Source organism: Arvicanthis niloticus, chromosome 30 (assembly GCF_011762505.2).
Source record: "Arvicanthis niloticus isolate mArvNil1 chromosome 30, mArvNil1.pat.X, whole genome shotgun sequence".
Taxonomy (NCBI): domain Eukaryota; kingdom Metazoa; phylum Chordata; class Mammalia; order Rodentia; family Muridae; genus Arvicanthis; species Arvicanthis niloticus.
In genome coordinates this window covers 15,051,277-15,070,837 of record NC_133438.1, presented here as the reverse complement: position 1 = coordinate 15,070,837, position 19,561 = coordinate 15,051,277, and the positions used below count along the sequence as shown (strand labels likewise).

The 19,561-nt window shown below is 37.0% G+C and overlaps 1 protein-coding gene across 4 annotated transcripts in view; it reads left to right on the top strand.

Moving 5' to 3' along the window:
• Positions 1 to 19,284, top strand: part of Kiaa0408 (KIAA0408 ortholog) — a 28,702-nt gene extending 9,418 nt beyond the window's left edge. Inside the window, exons 1-6 of one of the 4 annotated variants that reach the window (XM_076927955.1) lie at positions 1,062 to 1,629; positions 7,103 to 7,355; positions 9,436 to 9,780; positions 9,879 to 9,958; positions 11,809 to 12,982; positions 15,327 to 19,284. In XM_076927955.1, coding sequence (XP_076784070.1) covers positions 7,182 to 7,355; positions 9,436 to 9,780; positions 9,879 to 9,958; positions 11,809 to 12,982; positions 15,327 to 15,500 — 1,947 coding nt within the window. In that variant the 5' untranslated portion in view covers positions 1,062 to 1,629; positions 7,103 to 7,181 and the 3' untranslated portion in view covers positions 15,501 to 19,284. Of the gene's footprint in view, positions 1 to 1,061; positions 1,630 to 7,102; positions 7,356 to 9,435; positions 9,781 to 9,878; positions 9,959 to 11,808; positions 12,983 to 15,326 lie in introns of those variants that run through there. The other 3 variants (XM_076927954.1, XM_076927956.1, XM_076927958.1) reach the window with 3 other exon arrangements.
• Positions 19,285 to 19,561: the final 277 nt, after the last annotated feature.

Here is a 19,561-nt window from a genome sequence, read left to right as displayed (position 1 = left end):
CCAGTCTGAGATGCAGTAGTGAGTTTCAGGCTAGCCTGTTCTGCAAAGTAAGACTTAATTAGTCAGTTGATTAAATTGAATAAATGCATTTCTACCATGTCCAGTTTACCGTTATTAAGCAATTTATCTATGTATGAGATGGTGCCTGGAGGTAGGTTGTAATATTGTACAGGTGGAAAACTTCAACTTGAAGATAAGACCTTATTACTTAAAATTCAGTGTAGCTTATTGACTATATATTAGCTCTAGAGACTTTAATGACTAAAGTAAACCATTAGCTGCCTGAATATATAAGGCAAAATATATTCTCTCTCTCTTTCTCTCACCCTGCCCTCCCCCTCTCTCATACACACATACACACACACACTCACACACACATCCCTACACACACACACTCACACACACCCCTACACACACACACACTCACACACACACCCCTACACACACACACCCCTACACACACACACACACACTCACACACCCCTACACACACACTCACACACATCCCTACACACACACACACTCACACACACACCCCTACACACACACACACACTCACACACACACCCCTACACACCCCTACACACACACTCACACACCCCTACACACACACTCACACACACATCCCTACACACACACACACTCACACACACACCCCTACACACACACACACACTCACACACACACCCCTACACACACACACCCCTACACACACACACACACACTCACACACCCCTACACACACACTCACACACATCCCTACACACACACACACTCACACACACACCCCTACACACACACACTCACACACACACCCCTACACACACACACTCACACACACACCCCTACACACACACACACACTCACACACACATCCCTACACACACACACACACTCACATACACATCCCTACACACACACACACACACACACACACTGCTTTTTATATATGTTTCATTTCTGTTTTACATAAAGGTAGACATTCAATATGTTCCAACATACTTTTTGACTCACGCTTGCTGGTGTGTGTGTATATTTCATATTGTCCTCACTCTACGTGATAAATGCACTTTCCCACTTCATCCCTGGCCAGACTTACAAAGGCACTGAAACTGCATCTCACTGAGGGGAGAGAGGGAAAGAGAGGAGATGGAGGAAGAGGATAGTTCTTGCTTCTAAAAAAGAGTCTACTTTCCAAATAAAAGAAACCCGAATATGGCCGTTATCATCATGTGCAGCTAACAAGCAGTTCTCTCTTGGCAAGTTTGAAAATGCTGGGCTCCATTATAAAAGTTAAAAATGTCCTGGACCTGGAGTTGTTTACCCAGAGGGAGAATTGCTCTAAAATTACAGAGCTCTGGTTGGAAGCAGCAGCCTTAAGGCCGCCTCCAAGTCCCTGACGTCACTGTAGCCCAGCTGCTGTTGTGACACTGAGCTGAGTAGTCCTTTGAGGGTGCAATTTGCAAAGGGGTTTGTCAGGACTGTTGTGGAAAATGGATGGCCTTTGTTTTATAAAAGAATCACTGAGACTGTTCTTTAAGACAACTAGCTCTCGGCCTTGCCTCTTCCATTGCTAGACTGGCCACGCCGAGCCTGACCTGCTGCAGGACAATCCCCAAGTGCAAGAAGGTATGTTTCTTCCCGGCAAACTTGAAAGAGCAAACCAGTTAGGGCAGGCTACTCAGAACAGTGGGCGGGGTACATAATGGATTCAACTGACTTGGAGAAGAGGCTGTTCAGCTGCTGAGGGTGGATTTCTAAAGCAACATCCTCACCCCTGAGACTGTTTCTCGCTCATTCTCAGTAGTTCCGAAAAACTTTGCTCAGTGTGCGTTTTCATTAACTATTTATTAGAACGCAATCTGTGGTGGGATGAAGTTATTTTTAGTATCTGTGACGTAAAATTTACAACCCGTGAGTTCACTGTTGTTTGAAATTTGTAATTTAAAAAAAAAATGTAGTTTTATTCAAGACTACTATTACACTCCAAGAGAACGTGAGCTCGGAGGCACGGGTGTCCTGGAGAAATCGCAGAAGCAACTTTGCTCAAGGTTATTATTACTTTTAGATCTTTGCTTCTCCCAAGCTGAAAGTTGTTTGTATTCAAAGCTTATATCTTATTGGTTAAGGGAACTAAAAATGGTGTGTCTGTAGCTTAAACTGAGACGATCAGTAAATAGCTGGAGAACCAAGAATAAAGACAGTGACTCAGTGAGAAAATAAGATTGACTTCTCTGGGACTCTTTGTGCCACATTTCTTTGACCTTGCTGGAAAACGAAGACCAGACAGAGATAGCAATGAACAGTAGCGTTTTTTTTTTTTTCTTTTCATTTTAATCTTCTAATAAAATCAAGTGGGAGGTCTCTAGGTAGATGTATTTGCTGATGAACAGCACAGGAGGAATAGGATTCCTTAATTGCTTAAAATGGTTCCAGTGGTGGATAATAACCCGGAAAGTGAGGGAAGGAATTCTGAAGACAGGTGACACAGTTCCTTGAGGTACAGGCACGGGTCTTCTTAACCCCACAAAATTGATCGGGAGCAACTTAACATCAGGCCAAATGATTTCTTCTAGGAATTATGAGGTTGGCCGGATTTGCTGTCTCTGACATTCCTTCTAGAGTCTGCACTTTCATGTGTGTAAAGGACTTGAGGTACAAGAAATGTAATATGCCCAGGAAAAGGAGAAAATACTGGGCAAAAACCAAATACTCAGAGCGGAATCCTCCCAAGACAGAAGCAACAGTAGGATCAGCCCTCCTGACCCTCCTTAGTTGGCATGGCTAAAATCTAGTTTCAGCAGGCAAGATGGAGTTTGAAATGGTCATAACTGTAATGTAGGAAGCACTGACCATGCCTTGGGTAAAGACCTGTGACCGTGGCCAAACCGAGGTAGGTCTAGGGGCCGAAACTGCAGCAGTAATCCCCTGTTCAGTGTTATTACACTTATATCTTTGCTTCCCAACCCAAAGTTGTTTGTAATCAGTATTTCATCATGTATACTTCATGAGACCCCCTTTGCTGTTCTTCAATTTTGCCCTTTGGCAGGACTGAACCGTCAGTCTCTCATTACAGCATAACCCACACTCTCAACACTTTACAATCTTAGTTTTGGGGAGAAGCAGATTAAAGAGAATCATAGAACGTTAATTTAGTGTTGCTAGGGGCGGGGCATTTGTGTACCTAACAAATGTAGCTGCCTCTCTTTCTACATTTCCTCTAATAGACGTCTGTTCTGAAATTTGGGAATGCTGAAATGAAACAGCAAGGAGCTACGGGGAAGGGGATGTAGGATGTAGAAATCCTTTCTTCTCTCCCACAGAGATGCCAGAATCTGTGGGAGGGAAAGACTGAGAGCTAGGAACAAGGAGAGCTTTTATACTGGCTTCAGCGGAGAGCACTAACACCAGGCTTTTGAATGGCTGATCCACTTGGCCTTGAAACTTCTCATCACAGAACATTTTGTCCCCACAAAATTGATCATTTAGCCTGACTCAATTTAGAATGATAACAAAAAGCAGTTTCCAATATTTATCCAACTTTTTACTAGGGACAAATTGTTTTGCACTATACTTAACTTGGCATATGTCTTTAAGAAAACTGAAAAATACCAAGGCAAGACACAGACAAAGGGAATATAAGTTAACCCATTGAGATTTGCTTCCAAGGAGGTAAAGTTTGATATAATCGGTTTTACTTTAGAAAAAAGAAAGTGGCTTACACGGATGAGTGAAAGAAAGGACGAAAGGAAAGAGGGAAGATGAAAGGCAAGGGGGAAAATCAGCACTTAGCAAAACTTTGTGGTCCTGGAGAGATGGCTCAGTGGTTAAGAGCACTGGCTGCTGAGTTCAATCCCCAGCAACCACTTGGTGGCTCACAACCATCAATAATGTAATGTTCTGTATAGAATGCCCTCTTCTGGCATGCAAGTGTACATGCAGATAGAACATGCATATATAAAATAAATCTTTAAAAAAAATCCTTATGATACAACAGTGTCTGGATTCTTGTTATGCATTCTCTCACTTGCTACTTACTCTTCAGAATGGTTTTTATGCCCCTTCCCCATGCTTTGTTTATAGAGGGTGATGCAACTGTGTTGCAGTGTGTATTGGTGACAAGGCCTAGATCCTAGCAAAGCTAAGGAAATGCCCTTCCAAAAACACTGCCAGAGAAACAGCTGTAAATAAACTTTCAGAAAGTCCTCTTTCTTGTGTGAAATGGCTATGGTTGGTTTTCAGTCATAGCCATTACCATTCAAGAACTAAGTTTTACTCTGGCTCTGGAAAGAGGAAGTTGTGCCAATCGGCCCTTCAACAGTGATGAGTTTGACCCTGCAGATAATAAATAAGGTCAGGATTCAGGCCGATGTGACTGTTTCCTGGGCTAACATATTCCTGTTATAAGTGACAACACTGATCTAGGGTATTTATGGATGATCTTATTGTAGATAAAAATAGGAAGGCTTGACCACTTCAAAGTCTGAAGTGTGCATGGTTCAAAAGGAGCTAGAAATGAAAAACAAACAAATAAAAATCCTTGCACACACCCATTACATTGATTTTAGTAAATCCTTGTGAGGATGATTTCTGATCAGTTCCACTATTTAAACACAGTTGGGACAAAGCATGGATACTGTAAAGCATCTTTTCTAAATATCCTATAATCACTCCACTCATTTTTCGCAATGTCTTTGGTTAAATTTGTATTTGTCTTCTGATGTCTCAAAGGTCTCTACTTTTCCTGAGAGGCAATTCTTCCTGGCTGGAGAGTTACTTTCAGCTCACAGGTCATTACAGATAGGTTTAAAGCAGTCTTCCAGTCTCAACACAAACCCAGTCTGTGTCTCCTGGGAATAGGTTTTGCATAGACCTAAAGGATCACTAGATAATATTAGTCAAGTTTACGTAAAGCGAAACAAAACTCTAACTTTGGGAAACTCCTTACTCTCTTCATTTTGTTAGATTTCCATAGTCTGGCTTATAAGTGGGGTGCATAGCAGAAGAAAACCAAGACTGATGAGGAAGCAAAGGAAAATGAGGTTGGAAACAGAGTGAATGAGTGACCCAGGCTCACGGGAGCATGCTTGTAACTAAACTGGCAATTGTTTACTTTTCCTGATTGAATTAATAATGATACTGTGAGTGACAGGGAAATATGCAAAAACTATCAAAGTGCCACTGGTAAATGTTGTTTTGTTTTGTTTTGTTTTGTTTTTTTGAGAAACTATCGATATTACCATTAGTAAGTTTTTTTGTTTTAAAGAAATGGGGCCCTGCATAAAGAGCTATGCTTTTAATTCCTTGTAGTCTATCATAATTCATTCATATCTTGACTGCAGAAGCCTAACAAAAAGTAAAGTTATCTTTCATAGTCATCTAATATGTGAGGTATGAAATAGGCATCTATCTACTGTGAATGCAAAGTAGTTCTTACTACATAATCATGCAGACTTAATTCTGCCAGAAACAGTGCATATTGACTATTGGCAGATCTGTGCATAAATAATAGAAAGGGTGTAGCATTGCAGCCATATATCAATTAGTAATTATGCTAATTGATTAATGCATAATAATTAATAATTAATTAGTAAGCAGAACAATCAGGGTTTAGGCTTTTTCTTCTCTTTTGAGTGTGTGTGTGTGTGTGTGTGTGTGTGTGTGTGTTTATGGGGGTGGGGGAGATCAGCCCAGGGCCTACATAAGTTAAGCATGTGCTCCTGCTGAATTACGTATAACACTATTTTTCTTATTGGCATAATTATTTTAAATACAATCATTCATTTGTAAATATGTTTTTTTCTATTCAGTAAAAAGACACATAATTTTATTAATAAAAACTTTCTTCAGACAAAGCAAAAAATTCAAAGTCCAAATTATAAGTTTTTTAATTTCTCAAGTTACTGTGCATTTATTATACTGTCTAAAGCTTATAGTAACTCTATAAATATCCTCACTTTAATATAAGTAAGATACTAAAGTCTATAACAGAATTGTATATCCAAGTTTATTTTTCGAAGTTTATTTTTAACTGTGTGTGTGTGTGTGTGTGTGTGTGTGTGTGTGTGTGTGTGTGTGTGTGTGTTGGGGATTATGTGCATGTGTGAGTGTGGGTGTCCACAGACTTCAGAAAAAGATGTTGGATTCTTTGAAGCTGGAGTCACAGATGGTTATATGGGGGTTGAGATCCAGACTTGGGTCCTTTGTAAGAACAGTGTGCAATCTTAAGGTCTGAGGCCATCTCTCTGACCCCCATATCTGGTATTTTAAATTGTGTCTTCAAACTCTAAATATTCATAAGATGAGTGTTAGAAATCAAATTACTTTGGTCACAACTTAGGGTGACCTAAGAAAGCAGTTTCCTATAGTTATTGTTCTACAACTATTTTCTATAGCTATATTCTAGGCATAAATAGTGCAGGTGAAAGAGGAGAGGTTATGAATAAGCTTTAACACATGTTAAAATTCTTACGGAACAATAATGATACTTTAGATTTCATTTGAGGAAGTAAAATAACGACCTTTTCGATTTTCAGTTAGGCTAGTTTCTTGATGAGACATGAGACTCTCGAGGTAATTCCCTGCTTTGGGTCTTGGTATATCCTTCCCACTTGACGTGGGCTTAATCTCTGAGTGCGAAACTCAGACAGTTATCCTGAACTGGCTCACAATCTTACATCGTGGGCATATGGAACTAGTACTGCCACATAAAAGAGGTAGTTCCATTTTAACAGAATGAGCACACCTAGGCAGATGCAACCATACAATTGTATTTCACACTCAAACTTGTAAATATTTATGAAGAAAGTCTATTTAGATTAGGCAGTTAGGTAGGGAAATGTTTATATCCTGCACTTGCACTTAACCAGCTTGTTCACTGTAATTTTCCTGTTAATCTCAAAGAAGAGGAAACGATCTTAGGACAATACCACTTTATTGACTGTGTTATATAAAAAAAAACATCCTTTATAAGCAGATTTTTGTTATCTTTTCTTTTTGTTTAACTTTCTATAGTTTGATTATGTCAGTGACTTTTGACAAAAATCATATGTTGACAGAGAGCACAGAAGCCTGGGACTGTGTCTCGTTATGTTTATCTCAGGCTTTATTTTAAAGGCAAGTGAGACCACTTCAAATCAAACAGTTTAACACTTCCAAGAAACAGCTAAGAGAAGGCAGAGATGAGCAGACATCCTCTGGCTGACACTCACACAGTTGCCATGGACCTACGTAAGCACTGGGAGACCACAGCCGCCAACTGGCACAAGGAAAAGATGGAGTTACTGGACCAGTTTGACAATGAAAGAAAAGAATGGGAGAGTCAGTGGAAGATCATGCAGAAGAAGATTGAAGAGGTAAGGCTTGATTTATTCTAGATGTACCGTAAAGTCCCAGCTCGAAATGGAATATATATATATATATATATATATATATATATATATATATATTCACATATATATATATATGTATATATATATATATATTTATATATATGTATATATTCTGTAGAAGTGTTCAGATACTAGAACCTAGGATGAAAATGCAGGAATCATTTGTGGGAGGTATAGTATTAAGATTGTAACGACACAAGAATAAAGATCGTTCTTGAGATGATATCTGAGTAATGTATACCAAAGGATGTCAAGTAGCTCAGCAGCATCAAAAAGTGTGCCATATGCCAAATAGAAACGTAGCAGTGGCTTTCAGATTTATTCTGGCATGGATCCTCCACATGTTACCACACTTACTAGGAAATAGGATTTTCAAAAGACGTGTCATGGCTCTGATATAGCCATTAATTTTATTTTCTTTAATCATCTCCTAATCATCCCATACTTTGCTCTGGAATATTTCTTCCCACATGTGTTTCGGTGTACATTCAAGCTTTCTCCAACTGAACGTTAACTATATTTATTTTGCTCTATTTTGTTCAATACACAGTATTAAATTTTATGGTTTATTTAACAGAATGCTGGGTCTCTTTTTTAAGGCAGGTAAGCAAAGTAAGTGCTTTGTATGTTTGTAATGAAAACACACTTTTTTTCCCTACCTAACAACAAATAAATAGGTTAGTAATAAAATACAGAGTGCAAAAGTGATACAACAAAACAAAAAACAGAGGAAAGGGGCTATTTCATCCTTCCTCTAAAATAAGTTGAGACATCTATGACTAATGATTCCTTTGTGTCCCTCAACAATTTGGAAGGCATTTTCTACTTGCTTCTTTCCATCTCCTCTTACCCAGGGACTTCCTACCTGTGCTTAACACAACATAGTTGAGAGTACTCATACTTCCCATAGAGAATATCTCAGTTCCAGAAGGGTGTCTTCTTCTGGTCATGCACATAACAATCACAGTGTGTAATGCTGAGATGAAATGCTGATAAAACAAGGGAAATATTTTCACAGGCTAAAGAAAATTGACACTTGTTCTGAAAACTAAAAAGCAAAACAAAAAACACAATCATATGATTATGAAAGCATAATAGAGTATTTTGTTTAATACCCATATTGTTTAACAAATAGAGCATTTTGTTTAAAATTAATTGGTTCTAGTTTTAAATTTTTTCAGAATATTGAGCCATATGCTAGAGACGTGTGTATTCCCAAGTATGCACCCGTAAAATCAATGATGTTAAGTAATAATATCTCCTAGTGAGAGCATCCAACATTGGGCATGGAGATGTTATGCATTTCTGCTGAGCCCCTGTTCACGCTAATGGCAACTGCTATTGACAATCCAGGACGTACATACTCAGACCATTTGAAACTTGGAATAGAGACTAACTGGAGAAGCTTTGGGGAACCATAAACCAGAAAGACTAATTTTAGTAAGGCAATGCATGGGCATTACATTCTATTTTTCTGATGAGAAATCAACGCTTTGAAAAATAAAATAACTCTAGATCTATACAAAATGCAAAAGTACATTCCCAAAATTACAGTGTGTTGAATCAATTACTGACTATTCTCTCTAAGTGCTTTTTGGATATAACAAGAGTTTAACGTTAATAAAATCATGTTTTTTTAATCATGCACTCTTATATAGTAACATTAACTGTCTAAATAGCTGACCGTATCATGTAGCAAACTGACACATTCTCCCCTCTAACTAAGCCCTTACTAATCATCCCCTCAGTGAGTCAACTCTATTTTAGAGACACTGCCTGTATGCACAAGCATTAACACCAATGGTAGTGTATAGTAATATTGCAAATAGAACTCAAATGATTTGCTTAGTATCAGGAATATTGATTAAATCTGGGCATACTGTCACACCACTTTATTTCCAGATAAATCTTTAGGAGTTTGAAGCCACTTCAAACTTCAGAATTTGTTCCAGCTACCCAGGGCTACAAAGTGAGACTGCCTTTAAAAGAATATATTGGTCAAGTAAATTAGGGAAGATAAATTTTTAATTTTTAATTTTTACAGCTTTGCCAGGAAGTAAAGCTGAGAAGGAAAATGAACACGAATGAACATTCTAAGGTCATTGATCTTCACCATGATCCAGATAAAATGGAATTTCCTCCCAATCACCTCAACTCAGGACAATGTGAATTCAGAGTGCTGAATCACCAAGATGATCCAGAAAAGGAAAAGAAAACACAAAGGAATTTCCTTGGGGAAGAAAGTCAAGTGTCTCCAGAACAAAATACACACACAGAAATCAAAGTGGGGTTTCGGAATCCTTTGGCCACAGACAGGAAGGCACATGAGGCCTGGGCTGGGGAGAAGACTTCTAAGGAGAGGAAAGAGTGTTCTGTTGCCCTTAACACAGTAAGTAAGATGGGGTCAGCCAGGAACTATTTCTAAAGACGCATGCTAACACTTCAGCACCCTAACAAGAGCTCTCTTTTATGTGCTATGGTATGAAGGCTCTTGAAGAACTTGCACAAGTTAGTGAAGAATTGTGTACCTTTCAAGAGGAAATCCGAAAGCGTTCTAACCACAGAAGGTAGGCTGGCACCTGTGATCATTTTAGAGCAGAGAATCAAAAAGAATTCTGTTTATAGTTGATGAATCTACACTGACTCATGATGTGTACCTTAGCTCATGATCCTTAAAGCTAATCTTGCAGTACGTTTTATAATGTAAGTATTAGAAATACTGAACTGTATTCTTTCAGTGTTTAGGTAAAGTAGACTGTCTCTACAGAATGACTATATATTCTATACTGAAGTTCTTCCTCCATCTGAGTTTTTGACCAGAGGAAGAATATACAAATAGGCAAACCCAGTTAAGTTGGCTTTTAAACTGTGACAACTTTAACAATGTAGTGTTTGGACAATGTAAGATGTTTTATTTAAACATTTTATGGCTGGGTCATTTATTTCTCAACAGTGATGTGTATAGAATAGAAGTAAATGTACCTGTTGAAATAACACATTATACGTCTAGTGGTACAAACTTTGTTTTAGATCAGAATCGCTATGTAAGTTTAAGACTAAATTCTAGCTAAGTTAAAAACCAACGATTTAGAATTCTGTGCATAGTAAATATGGATTACTCTTTATTGATATTTAGCTCATTGAGAAATCCAATATTCTCTTAGAATACTACAACCACGAGATTCCTTATTATTATTTAACTGTCAGGAAATTGAGAATATCTGTGCTGATTTGCAACAGAGTTTGCTAGCCACTGTGCACTGCCCTCTCTCTGCCTACTGAGCTCTCCTGCTGTCATGTGTTGGTATGTACTTATTGTATGTCATTGTAAGTTCTCACGGATGCTATTTTATAAGTTGTATAGTATGACTTATTTTACTTATGTGATTTTATTATTTGGTAGTCCACATTGTTGCTCTATTTTTATTTTATGCAGAGAATTGCTCTTTTTTTTTTTTCATTTACAAATCACATATGGTACAAAGCTCTCATGAAAATAGAACATGAAGTTGGGTGAGTAGGGAGGTCGGGGAGATGTGGGGGGAGTTGAGGGAAGATCAAAGAATATGAGCAAAATATATTGTATAAAATTCTCAAAAAAAAAAAAAAAAAAGCCAGAAACATTGAAACGTGAAGCTTTCCCGTCATCCCTCTGGCCTCCAGAAAGCACTTCAAAGCCTCGACATGTGGTTTAATGAGATTGTTCTAAGATTCGCTACACTCTGGTTTTTCTGTGTCATTCATGATCACTTTCTTTGCACAGTGGGCACGCTTCATTAGAGCTCATTTTTTTTATTAATAAAATATAATCTTATTTTCCTTTCAAGTTCAAATGACACATTTTATTTGGAGTTACCTAGTGCTGTAATACTTCATTCAGGACAACAGCATTCTCGATGTTATTTAAAACCCAAGGAGAAAAGTGAAGTCTGAAGAGAAATTATGAGCAGGAAATAGAAGTTGCATAGGAAACGAGGAAGAAGAGATATGACAGGAGAAAGACTGTAGAAATGGCAATGTCAAGAGCAGAAATTCAAGAGACTACATTGTCTAGTTTGAGTCTAGCATGTTTCAGATTATAGAAAAATGAGGGATGACACTGACAACTTTATCTTACAATAAAGAGGACTTGCAGTAAGTGGATTTAGAATGTGTGTGTGTGTTTCTGTGTGTGTATGTAACATTATATATAATCATATTACTTATATATCATATTATTTATATATAGCATACTTATATATCACATTATATATGTGTACACACACTATCTATAAATATATATTTATAGACATATAAACATTTGATCAAATTGTGACTTTTTTCTATAGCAGAAATGCATTAAAGAAAACTATGGCTTTTCAAAGCTCATTTTAAAAAGAAAATTGTCATTAATATACCTTAACTTATAATTGTTTAGGATGAAATCAGATCATGTTCTCCAGAAAATGCCAAATACAGTCCATGTGCCTCATGTGGACCACTTGATCAGCAATGGCCAGGGCATTCTTCCAACCAATTTGGAGAATGAGAAGCAGAAAACGAATCTGAGCTGTGTCGACAGAATCCAAAACAATTCTATGCACAACTGTGGAATTGATACAACTGGTTTAGCAAGAAGTGAAACACCACCAACTCCTCCTCCAAGAAGTACCTCTCGAAATCTCCCCAGCTCATATTCTGAACAAGCCCAAAAAAGATTGAAGGAAAGTTTATACCACATGTGGGTGACCCATGAGCGTCAAGACAAAACAAATAACAATCCTTATTTCTTCTTGAGGCAGGCCCCATTGTCTCCACACGAAGGAAAGAGTTTGAAAGATAGTACCACATTTTCCTCTTGGACACCAGAAGTCAAAATAGATAGAAAGCCTCCAGGTAACAAAGACGTTCGACTTAATTTGTGGTCACGTGACACTGTATTAGATATAAAAGAGAGCCCTTCCAGGCCATCTCAAAAAATTAGTTTTACCTCCAGTGGAGCAAAATTTGAAAAGGTGATTCCGGATAACCCTACAAAATTTCATCTTGATCTTCATGTGAAAAATGTTCCCTCAGTGACACAGAGGAACCCAGTTACAAGTTACAACTGCAATTTTGAACCAACTCCAAGGAATAAAAAGCTTGCTGCAAAGATCGATGAGTTTAACAGAACTGTTTTTAGAACAGACAGACGCTGTCAAGCAATACAGCAAAGTGAAAGCTACACAAAATCACCTGACAATCTCAATACCTGTGATATCTCCACTACTCACAGAGCTGACATATCAGAAAGTGACAGAGGGACCAGTGTTCTGAAAGCTAGTGACGATGTTCCTGTGCCCATGGAAGATGTGTTCAGTGATCCCACAAAAGTATCCTCAGTAGGCCTGGTCAAACAAATGCAGACACATGAGAGTCCCAGCAGCTATCAGCTTATGTTCCACGAGCATGATTGGAGACCAAGCAGTTTTTCTAGCCGGCCAAGGTCAGCTGACCCCAGATCAAATTATGGTGTTGTGGAAAAGCTGCTGAAAACCTATGAGACAGAGACAAGGTCTGCACTGCAAAACTCAGAATGCTTCAGGGATAACTGGACCGAATGTGGTTCTGATGTAAGTGGTTGCATCATACTGAGTCAGTGTTTAGAATGGATCAGATGGAACATTCGCTGTCCATGGGAATCAGCAAGTGGGTCAAGGAGTAGATTCAAGTAAGATTGCGAAGTTGAGAAAGCAAGGACTACATTCATCTTTAGCAATAGATCTGAAATCTATTTGCTTGATCATGTATGGAGGATGCAGATGTATTTTGGCATCTTCTTAACGTCTTGGCCCTCCACGAGGAAAAACCTTAATATGAGTCAAGGGTATGGTTTCTAAAACTTGAACTAGTACATTATTTCTTTAAGACAAATAATAATAGGAACACCTATGGTGACTTGTGGTAACCTGTGCCTTTAATTTCAACACTCAGTAGGCAGAAGCAGGTAGATCTCTGTGAGACTGGTTTCCAAAGTGGTTTCAAGCTATCTGGGACTATGTAGTGAGAGCAAGCCTCAAAAATGATAGACAGATAGACAGACAGACAGAGAGACAGACAGACAGATAGATGATAGATAGATGATAGATAGATGATTAATATAAGATAGTTTCAAGATGGGGAAGGTTATTTGTTTCCTTTCTTTAAAAAAACAGAATACCTATTTCTTGATTTACAGAGTTTTATTCTAAAGGTTTATTATTTCTGTACATATATAATTACTTCCACTTTCCTAGTTCTCGCTGGTTCAGACTTTCCCATTCAGTGACCCATGCTAATCATATGAATGTGTGGGTAAAATAATTCAAAACAACGTCTAGTAGTACTCTTTTGTTTGTGCCATTAAAAGCCTGTCTACAAAATACAGATAGTCTTTACTTGGAAATTAATAGAAATGGGTACTTAACTAAGTCTTTATCCTGTTTTTATCCACTTAAAAATGATAGTCCTTGTTTGTTGTAAAGGGAAAGGTCAAGCAAGTTGCTATTTACTATGAAGACTCATACAAAACGCCCTTTATTCTATGTGACAGCATGATTTATAAGATGTTATATGGTGTGCTATTATCTCATTAGCAAGCACGTCAAATAATTCCCGGGCTTTGGTACTTCTCTTCATTTCAGCGAAACTATAAATCTGTAGGAGCTGTGACTGGAGACAAACAAAAACCAACAGATTTCTCCTGAACTAAGAATAAATGCTGAGTGTTTCCACCTTTTCACTGATTAGGGATTTGCAAGGCATTATTTTAATGTTGACCCTTAGGAACAGATTGCATGGCTTTGTTTCATTTAAAAACAAAACAAATCAGTGAATTAAATTTAATTATCCAAAGGGACAATAAAAAATTGTAGTGGGATGTAACTGAAAAGCAGTGGGGCGGGGATTGGGAGGTTCTGGCTAGCTCCTGGTCTGTCCTGTCATGATCCTGCTCTAAGTTCACACACTAATGGCACCAGCTAGCCAGTGGCACCGGCTGGGGACCCATGAGATGTTGGCGTGGCTGCTGCCTCTGCCAGTCAGCAGCTCCATGAAGTCCATGGCTCTAAGAATGGACCTGGGCCAACTCCACCACCCTCATAGTGTTTGGCTCAACTGCAGACAATACCTGCCATCCTTGCGGTACCAGGTAGAATGGAGACTCTTAATGTTTAAAGATTATCCAATAGATTTATATATCAGCAAATACTTAATACACAAGATGCTCACACAATAAGAATTGTTAACCCAATATCTATTCTTTTTATATTAATAACTACCCGAGACTGATAGAGACACATATGTCTGTCTCCATCTGGCTTCTCCTCTCTCCTCATACCTTCCTCCTCTCCACTCCTAGCTCCGCCTACCTCCTCTATCCAATCAGAGCTCCTGCCACAAAAAATTGAGGTTATTGCTTGTCTATGAGTGAGATAATAGCATCTGAGTGTGTCCTTGCTGCCTGTCTCAGATGTAAGGATATTAGCTTTATTAGGGAGACCAGTTGGAGGAGCTGGAAAGATGGCTAAACAGATAAGAGCACTTGCTGTTCTTGCAGAAGACCTGAGTTCAATTCTCAGTTACCACATGGGATCTCACATGTGTCTGTAACTCTAGTTCCAGGGAATCCACTGGAACTAGAAATCTAACCTCCGTGTAGACCAGTCACATACGGGGTGCACATACATACATATATACATACATACATACATACATACATACATACATACATACAGGCAAACCATCCATATATAGAAAATAGAAATAAGTAAATCTAAAAAAAAAATTCCTGAAAGAAGACCCATTGGAACCATAAGTATAAAATCTCAAGAACACCTTTATTATTGTTACAATGATGATGATGATGATAATCAGAAGGATATTTGCTGGATAAAGGTGGTATGTATTAAGAGATTACAGCATTTGTTTATGTTGTAGGAGTTCATAGCAGTGAAAGCCTCCAAAGGAAAAGGATTTTCCCGACCTGCTAGACCAGCGAATCGCCGGCTCCCATCCAGATGGGCATCCAGATCGCCATCTGCACCCCCAGCCTTGCGGAGCACTGCCCACAGCTGTAACGCCTCTCTGCAAACAGAAGCCCAGATGCTCTAGAACTCTAGCTTGGATTGCTGGATTACAAAAGTTCTCAAACCTTTTGCCAAGCTGAATATTCAGAATGTTTACAAACAGTTCTATTCTCTTTGGTATCTTCTAAGACCACTGGGACAAGCAATCCTAAATCCTAACTTTCCATCAGTCTTCAGTGTTTTTAATCTATGGGACAATTACCTCCCTGTACTTTAATTTCTTACATTAGATTTTTTTTATTGCCATTCTCATTGACTTTCCAATATGATTTAAGTTGACACAGTGTACAATATTGTATAATTGAACTTTCCTTGCAAATGCAGAAAACAAGGTTCTGTGCATGGCCATGTGTTTGTGGGTGCATGTGTTGTCATAGGAAGTATTCTGGTATGTATTTAGGTAAAAAAAAAATTATGTGCTAGTGTTGACTTTGAAATTATAACATGTAGACCTATATATTCTTTGTGTTTATTTTAAAGTTTTGAAAATATACAATCCTATTTATATTTTGCATACCTTTTAATAGGTACTCACCTAAGGCATTTGACATTAATGTATCACTTAATGACTTTCTTGGCCACCAACTATATTGAAAAATAAGAATTATACACAAACCTAACATTAACAATTTTCCAGAAATCAATCATAAATAGCATTTTAACCCATATAAAGATAGCTGATACTATTTATTTCTTGTTAAATGAAAATGTTGCAGGCTTAATATGCCAGCCTTCTAGAGCAAGCATAAGATGCTCACACATGCTTTTTTAATATACCACCTGGTAGTCTCATGTGGCTTTATCTATATACTTGACTGCCTTAATAATGACAGGACAAAGTAATGAATTTATTTTGTCATTCTCAATAACAAACATTCCTTAAATGAGATAAAGAAAGGCATCAAATTATGCTGAATTTCCCCTTTTGTTAAAATTGTCCCAAGTTTTCAGTTGTCAGCTTTATCTGGAATTCTCTCTCTGTAGAGGTAAGTTGCTTGATTGCTTTGTTTCTCTGTTTTTTGTTTTCTTTTATTCATCTTTTCTAATCATTTCCCCAAAATCAGTAGATAAAAAAAACTAATTCACTTTTTTTATTTTTTAACAAGAATGATCAGGAACAATTTTTTGTTGACAGCTCAATTATATTGTATTTCTTCTTTCTTATACTGTGTAAAAAGGCCTTAAATTGGACATTGATAATAATATAAGAAACAGTGCTGTACATCAAGGGTATAATTTGCTTACCCCTGATACATGAAATCTGTACTAAGAAGTGGCCTAGAAGAAGTAGAAGAGTTAAGATACTTAGAATCCTACATAGATGATCTTAGAAACAACTTTGCTGTACATTGTTCTCATTTAAAAGCAATTATATTACGCAGTCCGTTAAATATTAATTTTACTTCACCCCAAAATGTTAAGAAATTCTTTTTGCCAAACAAAACCAGTGGGCTTGCTGCTTATAGTATCCTAGCCACTAAGAGGATTCCACTTTACTATACCATTGCCTGAAGTAAAGAAAATAATTTTTAAATCACAGATTGCCTTAAAAGGCTCGAGACTGTAGCACGGTGATGGTGAGATTCATGGTTTACAGTAAGAAGACTTCTAGGGCTTAAGTGGTATTAAGTGTCTAGAATGTGAGTCTGGCACAAATCACAAAGGTTATAGATCCACTTTTCTCAATCTTGCATACTTCAGGGACGTTTTCCACCACAGGAGCATAGCCTAGATACCAGAAGCTAGTTATAGTACATTTTTCCACTAAAGGAGAGAAAACACTGGAGAAGTGGTTCTTTGGGGGCATGAAATGATAACCTAAAACTCTTGGTGTGGTCACATCTGCTCCTCAGTGTCCCTGAATTCCAGACAGTCTGGGAATGATCTGTAGCACCTGTCTATGTTCAAATCAGAATGTTGAGGTCTCCTTTAAAGATGGGAAATTCTGATCTCATCCCCAAAATCATAAAGATTTCCAGAGTGGGGATCTGGGATTCTTAGAGTCTTTAATAAAAACAAAACAAAGCAATATATTTGATGACCACACTGGCTTGGAAGCAGGGACACTGAGGAGAAGCTTAGTGGGTTAGGACTTGAGTAGTGTCTTTGACCACTTGTTGGTTTCCTTTGTTATCAACAAACAATTGCCTTGCCAGGCTTCAAAAGCTTAAGCCAAGCCGCCTTTTTCTATTATCATTTGAATAGACCAATGAGACCATTTTAATACCGCATATTAATGTGAATATTAGAACTGAGAAAAATTAGCATTTAGTCTGGTTTCTTCATTAGAAAACTGGAGAAACTAAAACAAATTGATTAGTCTATATTCTCTTCTAAAGAGGTTTATAAATTTTATGGGAAAATTTACCAGGGACGTGGAAGTTGTCAATGAAAATATTTTTTGAATTGTTGTGATTTTTAACTGTTTTTTTTTTGGGGGGGGTAGACTTTTTTTTTCCTGAAACCTTCATTTTACCATCATCCTTGGGATTAAGGTCTTTTAACCATTTACAGGAATATTTCATTAGGAATATCTATTTAGAGATGTTTTCCCTGGCAGGTTTTGAAAAAAAAATAAAAGTCTTTTTTCCCCCACAGGGGATTATTGAAACTTTTAGCTGATCTCAGAACCAGAGTACTTGAATCTCTATCTATCATCTATCTATCTATCTATCTATCTATCTATTATCTATCTATCTATTATCTATCTATTATCTATCTATCTATTATCTATCTATTATCTATCTATCTATTATCTATCTATTATCTATCTATCGATCTATTATCTATCTATTATCTATCTATCTATTATCTATCTATTATCTATCTATCTATTATCTATCTATTATCTATCTATCGATCTATTATCTATCTATTATCTATCTATCTATCCATTATCTATCTATCATCTATTATCTATCTGTCTATATCTATTATCTATTATCTATCTATTATCTATCTATCTATTATCTATCTATCTATCTATTATCTATCTATCTATCTATTATCTATCTATCTATCTATCTATCTATCTATCTATTATCTATCTATCCATTATCTATCTATCTATCTATTATCTATCTATCCATTATCTATCTATTATCTATCTATCCAGTATCTATCTATTATCTATCTATCTATTATCTACCTATCTATCTATCTATCTATCTATCTATTATCTATCTATCTATCTATCTATCTATTATCTATCTATCTATTATCTATCTATCATCTATCTATCTATCATCTATCTATCTATCATCTATCTATCTATCTATTATACATCTATCTATCATCTATCTATCTATTATCTATCTATCTAGTATCTATCTATCATCTATCTATCTATCTATCTATCTATCTATCTATCTATCTATCTATCTATTATCTATCCATCTCTTCATGCCCCTCCTCCCTTCTCTCTCTGTTTGCACTTTCATGTACATTATCAATATTTGCCTTATATCCCCAAACCAAATATATAAAATATAAGTGATAATTTGTCTTCTTCCGCACTTAAAACATGACCCATGTCTTTCACTGGTCCTTATAGGAAATGAAGAGAAAGTTTCATTATGCTGACCCTTCTCCAAAGCATGATTTACTTCTATGTAAATGACTTAAGGAGGCCACCACAAAGTCTTAAAACAAAATGAAACAAAACAAAATATCCAATTGCCCAAAGAGTATTAAGTTCCATTAAAAACATCTTTAAACTTAACATTTTTTTTTGGATAAAAAATAATTATTTGATATTGAAGTCTTCAGCCACTGGAAGCTATTAAATAAAATAAGTTTGGAAACACTTACTGTTGTAGACACAATAATGTCTTTATTTTCTTCCCTGTGATACTGAATGCCTGTTGGGCTTTTATTCCAAACTTAAATGTATCTATTGTTTAATTCAGCTGCCCCCAGAATAACCAGAGTTTAAAACAAACCTGTTGATACCACATACAATGCCATCTAGCTTTGTGCATACATCCACTGTTTCCATCTAAATGGTATTAAATCTCTGAAATTAGAACTTACATGATGAAATTAAATTAGTTTTAGGTAGATAACAATTGTTTTGTATAGTATTCT